The sequence below is a fragment of the Agaricus bisporus genome (genome assembly GCF_000300575.1).
Source record: "Agaricus bisporus var. bisporus H97 unplaced genomic scaffold AGABI2scaffold_1, whole genome shotgun sequence".
In the NCBI taxonomy this organism is placed as follows: Eukaryota; Fungi; Basidiomycota; class Agaricomycetes; order Agaricales; family Agaricaceae; genus Agaricus; species Agaricus bisporus.
The window spans coordinates 2,812,178-2,824,143 of record NW_006267344.1 but is presented as its reverse complement, the minus strand read 5'-3'; the positions used below and the strand labels follow the sequence as shown (position 1 = coordinate 2,824,143).

Sequence of the window (11,966 nt, the reverse complement as noted above, 5' to 3'; positions counted from 1 at the left end):
GGTGCCATTGCCCAGCATTTGGGCGGACATTGGGGGAGGTGGCAGAGGAAGCTTGCTGAGAGCTCTCACAAAATCGCCGACAAGAGGCGACTCAGCACCCGTGTCACTATGTCACACTCCATTCCAAAACGTGACACCTTGCTGCGTCCACGTGATCCAATATCCCTCGTCGCGTCTGTCCCAGTCATTCGCACTCAGACCACCATGGCAGCAGAACGAGCGGGTGTAAGTCCACCACGGACACCTTTGACGCCCTCTAACACACACACCACCAGTACACAGTTACTATGTTTGTCGTCGATACGACACCACCCATGGGCACCCTCAAGACCATCGAGTTCCCAGGGCCCGAGGGGGAGACTCTTGAAAAGACCGTCACACATCTCGAATATGTCCTCCAGTTTGCCAAGCTCAAAATACAAGAAATGGTGTGAATTTTTGACCGCATGAGACATTTGAGACCTGTGCCCAATTCCTCTGTTCAGATCTTTAATGGCCGTAAAACCGACCAATGTGGTGTTGTCACCTTCGGCTCCCAAGGTGCTTGCCTCAAAGCCAATTCAACTCAACAACCTAAACGTATCTCTTTTAGTGACAAGTAACATTATCAATGAGAGGAATGGTGGCTACGAGAATGTCGAAGAGGTATTCTCAATCGCCCAGCCTACCGCCAACCTTCTATCTAAGCTCGATTCATTGAGCACGTCCAATGTAAAAGGGGATGGCAAGTCGTGCCCAACTCTGTGCCACATTTCTTCACTTACTTTGCCCATAGCCATGGATGGCTTGATTGTAGCCATTCAAACTCAAGCAGAATACCTTGGAAAAAAGAAAAGTTGGACACGCAAGATTGTCCTCCTCACAAACGGTGAATGCCCGTTTGAACCTGAACATTGGGAGGCGGCGGTCCAGAAGATGGACGATTTTGGCGTGTCGTTGACTGTTGTGTCAGTCCTCCATCTCAATGTCTTCAACCGACGTTAACCTTTACGCAGAGGCGTTGATTTTGACGACCAAGAAGTTCGGTCTATGGAACCTAAAACTATTTCAAAAGTCATTGAGCCCTTTACAAGCTCTCGAAAGCCAAGCTGACATCTTTTAGATGGAGAGCGAAAAGTTTTACCACAAACTCACCAGTTCCATGAGATCTGGGGTTGTCGGTAACTGCACTTTCGCTCTCCAAGAAATTTCCAAACCGGATATCAAAAACGTCCGCTCGACTCTTATGGGTAATATTCTGCGTCTTGGAGACGTCGATACCATGGCGGAAGAGGCAATCGAAATTATTGTCAAAGCAAGTAAATGCACCTCCATCTCGCGGGCAAAAGCCTGGAAAAAGTTCGCCTTACGCGAGGATGATTCCGGCGAAGCCATGGTCATCGATGGTGATGATTCTAAAGTCGCGTTCGCCCCTCTGAGACTGCAGACCGAGTATTATGTTGACCGGAGTACCGACGATGAGCAAGACGCAGACGGCGATGTCAAAATGGAGGACAACGTAAATCCGCTTGATGAAAATCAAGGGGAGCGTGAGGCAACGGACGAAGAGAAGGAAAATAACCTCGAGAAAGTAGAAAGGGAGGAGCTCGTTCGCGGATTCAAGTACGGATCCACGTATGTCCCTTGTCCAGACGGCCAGTTCCTCCGCCTTCCAACAAAGAAAGGCATCGATATCTGTGGGTTTTTCCCTGTTAGCAAGGTAAGCCATATTAAATACATCACCATAGGCTAATCCATTCACTATCTACCAAGTTTCCTCGTGAACTATCTATGGGAGAAATCCAATATATCTGGGCGGAACCTACTGACCCCCAGCAACAAGTTGCCCTTTCGTCAATGGTACAAGCCATGCGCGAAAAGGAGTGTGTAGCCATTGCCCGCTGGGTGTCGAGAGACGATATGGACCCAAAGATGGGAGTGCTATACCCGGAAGCCTTCGAAAGAGTAGAATGCTTTCTATGGGCACAAGTATGTTATATCTTCTCTGATATTTCACGACTACTAACCATATAATACTAATTTTTCAGATGCCTTTCGCAGATGACATTCGCAAATACGGCTTTGCTTCTTTGGATAAGCTAATCTCCAAGAACGGCGAAGAAATCAAAAGTCACCCTTACATACCTACTGAATCACAGCAAAATGCGATGGACGACTTCGTTGACGCCTTGGATTTGATGAACGCGGGCGAAAAAGATGAAGAAGGGTACGTTACAATACTATCGTCCTTCCATGTCTGACAATGTTTTATAATTTAGGAACCGTACACCGTGGTTCAATCCCGCAGAGTCATACAACCCTGCACTTCATCGCACGAAGCAAGCCATGTTCCATTGTGCCGTTGTCACTGACATCGCAAGCAATCCACTCCCACCTCCACATCCCGAGCTTCTCAAATATTTCGACCCACCCAAAAAGCTCCTCAAACGTGCCAAACCCGCTATCGTGCAAGCACAAGAAGCATTCAAAGTCAAAGAAATACCTAAACGAGTTGTGAAACGAGGCGCTGCAGCGAATAATAAAGGACATGAGTACGCGGCTGACGACGACGAAATGTTACTACTCAATCACAAACGCCCGAAATCAATCGATTCGCCGATGATGGGTGTGATCAAACTAGAGCCTATCTCGCCTTCCAAGGATAAGGGGAAAGCCAAAGCTATGGACTCGGGCAGTGAAACAGAAGATGAGGAAGAGGAGACTGGGTTCGTAACAGTGCAACATCCGGAGGAAGGGCGTCGACTCGACGGAAAGAAGCCACCACTAGCCACGCCGGAGCCAACTCCTCAGCGTGGCGTCCCTCTTCCTACGCCAGCGCGCTCGGTATCTCCACAGATTGATCTAGGAAGAGCACCTGGGAGAATCATCGGCACCACATTCCCATTGAAAGATTTCAAGAAAAATCTCGAACAAGGAGATGTGGTCAGCAAAGCTGTGGAGGACCTACGTGAAGTGATAGTGGAAGTGGTGATGAGACCATTTGCGTCCAAGAGGCATGAAGAAATGATTGATTGTCTAAGGGCCCTGAGAGATACATGCCTTAAGGTACAGAAATTTCAGAAATTTCATCCAATAGGGGCTAATGACCGTTTAGGAGGACGAAATTGATGCATGGAACGCGTAAGGCTTATCACTCCCCTTTTCCTGTTTCCGATTTTAACGGAATCTCTAGATTTTTACCCCGTCTTAAAGAGGACTGTCTTCGTAAGAACGGTAATCCTGAATTCTGGATGCAAGTCAAGGACTTGGGGCGAGATATCAGTCTCATCAGTAATAAAGAAGCCAGAAAGTACGGTGGAGCTGCCTCGGTCTCAGAGAAACGTGCAGAAGAGGTGAGTGAGAGGTATCACGCATTTATTTGCCTCGAGGCTCAAAGATTTTTCCAGTTTATCGCTTGATCCGGTATAGAGGTTTCAGACACAACAAACTAATTTCTTGTCTTGCTTAAGTAAATGAAGACTGCCGGTTGTCGTGGCGGAAGAATACTTAGCGTCTCAATAACTCAAACCAGTCGTTCTGTCCATTCATCCGCCGGAATAGCTTTATTCGATTTATTCCTCTCGAGCAGTCGTTGAGCGTCCACGTAACTTCATCCAGTATAATAGAGTGTTTCGTTATATATATATATTACTATGATTTTCTACCTACCTCGGGTATCATGTTATCGGATTGACACGACCATTTGAAATCTCCAAGACCATTTTCAGCTCCGATGTGGTCCCGGGTCCATCATTTTTGGTCCGAACATTTCACAGCGAGTCTTCTACCCGACGCACGTTTAACAAATTAGATTTTAAGCACCGCACATGAAATGATACTGCTAAATTATTATGTACTATTTACAAAAAAGGATTTGATTTTGACCCACAAGTAGTTTTCGTGTGGCTTCATTCCCAGCTTCATTCTACCCTTCCTTTTTTCGGATTCTGATACACATAAACCCCACACACACACACCAATAGGAAAAACGCGAGTGCTGTATGTTCCCCAACACAAACAAAGCATTAATATTCAACGCCGATCTCAACCAATAACAATACTACTACATCACCACTGGCACAGCCCGAAAATCCTATTGGTCCAGGTATATCCAAGCATAACAACAAACAGTAGTTCCAGAACCCTTCGCAAAATACCAACTTCCGGTTTTACAATTTTTGATATATACCCAACAAACAGCTCGCTTAATATGAGACAAGTCAAAAGGACAATCCACGGCTTCTAGAGCTTCTGGTGCTCAGGTTCATCTTACAAAAATAGATTTGTAAATTGCTCAATGATGATTCATTGATAATAACCGCTGGGGACTCGGGGTTTAAGAACCCCCAAAAGGGTTAGAGAGATAGAATAATTGGGGATGATTAATGGTCACCGGTCATCGGTCGCACACGTACCCCAAAGTAACGTACTCGAGCCGCTGATCACGGTTTATATACGACGAAATTGATGCAACGAGGGAGGTAACCATGTGGTGCGATATCACCCCTTGACTCACAAAGTAGCGCAATTGAATTGCTCTCAGAATTTTCTGTTGGTATCGTTCGGTCGAGTGGGGCAAAGTTTGTTATTTTTTTTATTTTTTATTTTTGGGGCGCTTAACACAGGTCATACGGACATGAAAGAATTAAACCAAAATTTAGCATAGGTACTAAAAACACAGTAGTCAGATTCACATTTGGGAGATACAGACGGTGCTCCCAGCTTAACTACAATATATCCGTTCATAAGCACGAATAGTGACAGAGGCCAAGGACAGCGAGAATACGAAAAAAAAAAAAAGTAAAAGGCCCAAAGAAAGACGACAGCATATAATAGTACATAAGTATTCCTCACAGTAGTGAAGACAACATTGAATACACGAGAAAGTCAGACAATAGCAGACGACATCCTCACACTTTTTGACTCCTGGATTGCGCTATAATCGCACGCAGCCGCTGGCCCTTGTCGATGACAAGAGCCTGATCGTTATGCAGGCCCGCGAGTTCCAGACCACCCGAGTCGGAGGTATGGGTGAAAAATGGCGGAAGTATGGGCGGATCCGGATATGGAACTCCACAGCGCCCCACAATACAGTCGATGATAATGGATACACGGATGATCCCTCCCTTCTTCACCAACCCAGGCATTATCAGTGGTTCTTGGAGGCGAGCGATTCGATGATATCATGCATCCCTTGCGGCTCAAGTACAACCTTGGTACCATCGCACTTAGCTTTGTCAGTGAACTGTGCGCATAGATCATTGATGTCAATATTCGCATCCTAGTCAACAGGTCAGCAGGGGCAAGCAAGCATAATATTTTTTGTAAAATTTACCTTGAATGCGGGATTAGATGTGATACTTCTCCAAGCGCTAAGCACTTCAACGTTCATGTCATTTTTCGCCGTCTTCGGAAGATTAGTTCCCGCACAGGAAACCATGGATCCATGTTGATCAAGGGCTTTCGACAAACCCGCGCGAGCGAACGGTGACGATCCCGCTTCATTTATCCGTTTTAACAGCTCAGACTTTGTCTTTGGACACTCGGACTTCTTGTGATAGCCCGCATCAGTAGCGGAGTTGGAAACGTGAGGAGAGTGATCACCCTCCTTGGGTGATGGGTCTGAGCCGACGGTGCTCTGTGACGTCGGTGACGGGATAGACGATAATCGTGCGGCATCGGAAGATTGCCTTGTTAGGTATGAATAATTTTTACCGTTAACATTGGTGAAGGCAGGGTTGTTGACAGTTGCTTGGTGGGTGACAGGGCTTATTGAAGGGGTAGTGGCGAATGTGGAAAAGTCGACAGTCTGGTTCGGAACATAGCCTGCAAACAGGTCGTCAAGCGACGTATCTTGAGCCGGAGGCGTGGGTGTGGGCCAGGAGCCCAACGAATTCATATCAAAGTTAAAGGATTGCGAATTCGACCTATTCCCCGACTTATTCATGGGAGCCGATGAATTTTCGGGCAGTGTCATAGTGTCAAAACTCGAGGCAAAGGACATGAAGACTGGATTACTCGCGATCGTCGTGAATGGAGAAGAGGATGAATCAGGTCCTTCGTCAAGAGTACTAAATAGATCAAGGTCCATAGCGCTAGAAGTAGCCGTAGGCTGTGGTTGTGGAGTCTCTTCCAGAAGGGACAGTATATTGGGATCAAAGCTAGTGAGCGAAGTCCAATCCAGTAGATTTGTTGGTTTGGTGGCAGCACGTGAAGAATCGGGTGAGACCATAGATGATGCGGTTGGAGATGATGTGGTATATATAGATGCCTCGGGTGAAAAATGCCGGGGAGCAGGAGGTGGGTCTGATTGCGATTTTGGCGGCGACATAGTGAACGTGAAGTTGGACTGCTTGAGCATAACGTTCTCAGACTGCAGCCTGGATAGCAGATCGCGCAGATTCTCATTTTCATGCTGGGCGGCATCGTTTTTCGCTTCCAGTTCAGCCACCTTGTCTTCAAGCTAATACCGAGCGGCCGCAAGGCAAATCAGGAACAATTCAGGGTATCATTGATTCTGACTCACATCCTTCACATGCTTTTCTTTCCGCTCCCGAAAAGCTCGTTGGGCAGCGCGATTCTGTTCCTTGCGCTTCATCAGACGGGTTTCATCTTTCTGCTGCGCACAAATATATTAAAATAGAAATTAAGAAAATCTGATACATGGCAACTCACTGTAGCCCCTCCGATAGACTTGCGTCTCGACCCGGCACTGCTCGAAGTTGCTCCTTTCTTATCATTGGATACTGCGAAAGAAAAAAGCGATAAGTACACCATTTCCCCACTAAGAGATCTGACCCACATGTGTGTTGGCTCTTCTGGGAAGGGCCATTTGAAGAGTTATCGCCACCAAAGCTTGCTTTGCGTTTGAGGTTGGACTCCCTTGGGCCAGCGCTACCGCTGCGACTACCGCCGTCGCCTGCAGTGGGGCTATCCTCGTTCAGATCGTAGGAAAAGTCGGGGTTGTGTGGGGGGCTGGGGCTGCTGTCTTCGGAGGGAGGGGAGAGGCTGGGGAGGGAGAGCTTGGAGATGTTCTGTGGGTTGACGCCGGCGTGGGGGAAAGCGGTGTGGGGGTTGTTGGGCGGGGGGAGGGGGAACTGTTTCTGGAGCATGGCCATGAAGTCGTCGTCGGGGAGCTGGGGGAAGGCGGTGTTGTGGGAGAGATCCCAGAGGGAGGAGACGTCGGGATACGAGCTGTCCATGGCGAGGGGAGAGGACAAGAAACGCTGAAACAGCGACTATCACTCCGCTTAATTAATTCCTTATTTCTTTATTTACTTATTTATTATTTGGCCGCGTCACGCTCCGGATCACACCCCGGCAACACCTTTTCACACTCCGAGGATATACAACCGGATATACCAACATCCTCCGTTTCCCGCGGGCCCACTTCCAGAACTTCCATCCTCCCATCGCCAGTTGCACAACCGATGCATGGATGGAATACCTTTTCTATCGTCTTTCCTCGTCGACGCTACCCGCCTGAATCATTCTAGCCTCTATACTCCTATCGTTCAGGAGGAAAATGGACTAGTTCGATAGCCGATCCCCTGCCGGCGACGCCGTCGCTGGGCCCTGCTGGGCCTCACCTGACGTAAACAACCCTTATTCAAATTGCCTAAATATTCCTCGTATCATTGAAGGGACTCTTCAAAACCGATGGATTCTTCTCAGAAAACACCTCACACAGCCTGAACAAGAGGTAGGAAAACGTGAACATCAACACATGATACTCAATGCCAAGGGTGGGCTGCAGCGGAAAAACTATCCAGATTTCATAGTGCTCAAAATAGAGGCGCGGAAGAAAAATCAAATTTGATCGATTATGATCACTGCATTTCCGACCTCGCCTAACTAAAACATCCTGTCTTGTTAGCTACTCGAAGTGTCGCCTAAATCTCAGTATTTACAACAGAAATCATACAAATTAGTTAGTTACCAATTCAGGATTATCTTAACTTGCACAGATGGTATCAATGGTTTCTCCAACACAACAACTTGAGGGTAAGCAGGTATATGCGCCACCCTTCCACTTTTCTCCTGAAAATCCGAAGCGCCCTTTCTCTTCGGAAACCCTCCTGGAAGAAAGACTTCATCACTATAAACCCAAGGCATCAACCTCTGAGCACGATAGAAAAATAAGAAAATTCTTACATAGTATTCGATTTCAAGCTGATAGACCATAGCATTCGCAAGGACAAGGACAAAGCGTTTTGCCGGAGTTGAGAGACATTTTGAGCAAAGAGTAAATAGATGCCAAGCGGATTTATGGTGTCAGTCAACTACCCCGATTCGACGAAAATGGTAAATTGATACTGACAAACAAGAATGCCACATTCCGTGGCCAGAGAACATTCAGCCCTACAGGGTTGAAGACCAGTTCGTTCAATTCCCCAATTTTCTCGTGCAGTCTTCCCATCTCCTATACCTATATTAGCACTCATAGCTCCATAAAGGTGACATTAGAAGCGAAGCACGGGCGTGTATCAAAAGATACAGAAGCTCCGAAACAAGACAGGAAAGCCAGGGAAGTTGCACCATGCTTACCTTCTCGTAGTGGGTCTTTAGAAACAACCTCGAAAGCTGCAAACTTAGGACAGTGATCGCATTATCAATGAAACCATGTCGTAGACTGTACGCAGAGATGAGTATCTCGTTGATCGAATTTATCGATTCCAGAAACTGCGTCGGACTTATCTATCACCCGGTAAAGCCAAAATAAGCAAGTCCCAACAAGAAAAACAATACATAAGAACCATATCCGAATGTCATCAACCGCGCAAAGTTAGCCTTCTATCGATGCTAAGACAAAACTTTACTCACCCTGCCCTGAAGCTCCAATGGGTATATAGCGGCGAACTGTGGCAACTCGCCTCCCGAATAGTCTCGTTCTATTCGTATCATCTCCCTAGGGTGATGTACCCCAATTTGGCCTACAGGAGCAGTACCGAAAGCAGAGTCTTCTGGTGGAGGACCAAAATAATAAGAAGACTTTGGTTTCAACGATCTTGAGTTCCTAGAAAAATACACATATGGCCTCAGCATGTGGTCCTACATGCCAGTATTGACGGGGAGGTGAAATGGATGAAGGATGACGACGTACGCCGCAGATTTAGGTTGCACCGCAGAAGTAGATTCGGAATACTCTAATTTGGTTTGCACGATTGTCGGGAGTGGTCCATTCGGGTCCCAGGATTGTGGTGGAGGCATCGCGGACTTCAGTTCCAGATACAGATGCGGCGCTTTTGTCGTAGGAGGCCGAGCTGACGGTTCCTCTTCACCCTTCTCCATAAACTCTTGCTCTGTGGGTTGGGCCATACTACCATCCCTGATAGCTTGTGGGTCTGCATCATTTTCGGCGGGCAACTCCTTTGTCGACCCGCGGAGTGGATCCCAATTTCCATTGGCGGTGACATTGGTTTCTACTTCTTCCAACTGCTCCTGCGTGTCTGTTTCAATCTCATGCTCATGTTGCACACGAGGCGAGCCCGCAACCTGCATGAAAGGAAAGAGTAAATTGATGTGCAGGTGAACAAGGAAAAGAGAATGAAATTCACAGTGATATCAGTTGCCTGCGAGGTTGTTGTGTCGTGGTCCTTGACTTCTCTCTCCTTATCACCAACACGAACTTCTTCCTTGCAGGTTTTCGATGAGATCTCAGGTGGACTCGCACTAGTCACTGAGCTGTCATCATTATCCGCATCCCGAGGAGTTGTTTTGTCTTGTTCCATGTGTTTCCCAACCTCCTGAACAGACAACCGCGTGCGGCAGATATACAACTTTAGATGTGAGGTGGATCAATAAAGGGCGAGAACCATATGCAGGAAGTGTGAATCCGAGAAGAGTTGCAAAGTAGCAGCATTCTATGTCTTTATTTGGTCACCGCAAACAAATTGACTTACTCACGATCCTGAAGTTCCTGCTCTTCCGGACAAGCCTAATTCGTCGCTCGTACCTCTTTGCACAACAACCGTTGAGCCTACGAATTGACTTGCGATCTCAACATGTAATGTCACTCAGATTCGTCGACCAGTATCGTTATTACATTGCTGATTTCTCATCTCATGATCATTTACTTTGTCCACTCACACTGTCACAGCAATGCACTCATCTTCAATTGATTATTGATCTAACCCCCGACAGAAATCAATGACGCTTTTTCGCTCATCTTTCATCCAAGTATCTCGCTTCTTTGTCCACGTTTTTACCAGGCATGGAGCACGCATCATAACCTCCATTCCTTCAACGTGCCATGCAAGCTTTATACGTTCGCCACACCTATTATTAGTTTCTCGCATAAACTCCGTCATACACACGCACTCCACGGTTGATACCTGTTGAGGATTCTTCTCGTCTCAGGCTCGTGATTTATGAGATATACATGACAGACATGCGCCGATGTAGCCGAATCCCTGGAAACCGCCACACTGGTGTCAGGTAAACTTTGCATCTAGACAAGGGTCACGACATATTTACATCCTCCCAGATCTGAATGTTCGGCACCTCGAAAGATCGAAATGGGTGCATAAATTCTCATCAGATTTTATTCGCCGAGTATATCGGTAATCCGGAGGCATATCTTTCATCGGTTTTGAAAATATCTGAGGATCAAATCGATCAGCACTTTCCTCAGTCAGGCAAGTCACGAATATCTATTTTTCAAAATCAACCTAACAGGCTTCTTTCGTTTAGGGTCCTGGGGCGCCTACGAGCCCAGGCCCATGGAATCTGTCAATCTCCCTCCCTATATCAACTTGACCATATGCATCTCATGGAGCGTCTGCCCTTCATCAGAAGCAAATTCCCATTGAGTCTATGAATAGCAATGGACGATGTTGCGGAAGCCATTGTTTCGCCATTGTTTCGTTCGGCTGATCATTCCCTATCGCATGATAGGACCCAGAAATGCAATATCCATGGGGTTTTGATGTGCCAGTACTGTAATTCATCAAACCTTCTATCCCTCCACTTGCGGCGCTGTGGAAATGAAGCACCTCATCATCCTCTCTTTCGTTTACGATGTGGCTCATTGCTTGCCTTTTACACCTTTGTGTTTGGATCACGGGTTACAGAAGGTTGTGTCCAATCCGCGACCCTTCTCTACGCGATGGGACATATTCTCTCATTTGTATGGAGAATTTACAGCTTCTCTGATTCGTCCCTTCCGCATTGATCCTGTTGCGAATTGCTACTGGACAAGTAACATCATTGGCTCGCTGGAAGATCGCACCCAGACCGCAGTATAAAGCTATCTTTATCAAGTTACTCTATTTCCCCCCTGACGAGTCACTCCGACGTATGACATGGACTGCTTTTATTCTGGTTGTCCGCATCTAGACGAACCTACTAGCTTCGAAGCCTCTGAGTCACCACCCGGAGCCATTGATTCGGAGAGCTTAGACTCAAGTCAAGTTCGGAGGGACTCATCACCCCGTTCCACATGCACACCCTCCTTGTTCTTCTCCCCGCTTATTGCCCGCATCCCCTTAATTTCCGAAGATCCTGCATCAGTCTCCGCTGGCTTGTCAAAAACTCCCTTTCAGGCATAAACTCTCATAGTAACTCCACCTTCCGACGGGCCTATTCGTGACTTCTATCGGTATTTTCCATCTCTGTTGGCAACAATATAAGATCAACGAGAGTTACTATCGAGTCACGGTTACCCATCAAGACCCGCGTCGGCGTCTGATCAAATGCAGTGCTATCAAGATATATCCACATGAGGATTTTGGGCCGCATTTGTCCCTATTCAAGCAAAGCACACTATGAACTTTGTAGAGCTGTTGAAGCATCAAAATGTGGCGGACCGCACAGGTATGATACAACCCAATTGAGGCACCTCCATTAATTTCTTAGTTCTTCTACACCTATCCCGACTTCGATGACTTCGATGAAGTGCTTTCCATAAGGATGACGGTCACCAGTTCCGACCACGCTACAAGCGACCTGATGACGCATATGCACCTGCTCTACAGAGCAATCACACT

The 11,966-nt window shown here is 47.0% G+C and overlaps 3 protein-coding genes across 3 annotated transcripts; 1 reads left to right on the top strand and 2 right to left on the bottom strand.

Moving 5' to 3' along the window:
• Positions 1–204: 204 nt before the first annotated feature.
• On the top strand, positions 205–3,398 carry AGABI2DRAFT_148177 (hypothetical protein; the record flags this gene model as incomplete). The annotated part of the gene is made up of 13 exons (XM_006454758.1): positions 205–225; positions 276–428; positions 486–540; positions 593–724; positions 776–947; positions 996–1,020; positions 1,103–1,699; positions 1,753–1,968; positions 2,028–2,206; positions 2,259–3,045; positions 3,095–3,120; positions 3,173–3,332; positions 3,387–3,398. 13 exons carry the CDS (start codon positions 205–207, stop codon positions 3,396–3,398), a joined length of 2,535 nt encoding a protein of 844 aa, XP_006454821.1.
• A 1,373-nt stretch (positions 3,399–4,771) lies between these two features.
• On the bottom strand, positions 4,772–7,181 carry 028-1 (BZIP family transcription factor; the record flags this gene model as incomplete). Its single annotated transcript, XM_006454914.1, has 5 exons — positions 4,772–5,260; positions 5,315–6,442; positions 6,506–6,598; positions 6,655–6,725; positions 6,782–7,181. 5 exons carry the CDS (start codon positions 7,179–7,181, stop codon positions 5,129–5,131), a joined length of 1,824 nt encoding a protein of 607 aa, XP_006454977.1. The 3' UTR covers positions 4,772–5,128.
• A 601-nt stretch (positions 7,182–7,782) lies between these two features.
• AGABI2DRAFT_190055 (hypothetical protein) lies at positions 7,783–9,820 on the bottom strand. Its single transcript, XM_006454757.1, has 7 exons — positions 9,537–9,820; positions 9,083–9,474; positions 8,803–8,995; positions 8,527–8,676; positions 8,300–8,401; positions 8,134–8,151; positions 7,783–8,077 (listed from the first exon to the last, which is right to left on the bottom strand). Exons 1-7 carry the CDS (start codon positions 9,708–9,710, stop codon positions 8,075–8,077), a joined length of 1,032 nt encoding a protein of 343 aa, XP_006454820.1. The 5' UTR covers positions 9,711–9,820; the 3' UTR covers positions 7,783–8,074.
• Between the last annotated feature and the right edge of the window lie 2,146 nt (positions 9,821–11,966).

Excerpts from the sequence above, each read along its gene's own strand:
- AGABI2DRAFT_190055 (XM_006454757.1), bottom strand. The coding sequence starts at position 9,710 with ATGGAACAAGACAAAACAACTCCTCGGGATGCGGATAATGATGACAGC. Across the intron at positions 8,996-9,082 it reads GTGCAACCTAAATCTGCGGC|GAACTCAAGATCGTTGAAAC; the intron begins GTACGTCGTCAT and ends GTATTTTTCTAG. Across the intron at positions 8,677-8,802 it reads CATTGGAGCTTCAGGGCAGG|ATAAGTCCGACGCAGTTTCT; the intron begins GTGAGTAAAGTT and ends ACCGGGTGATAG.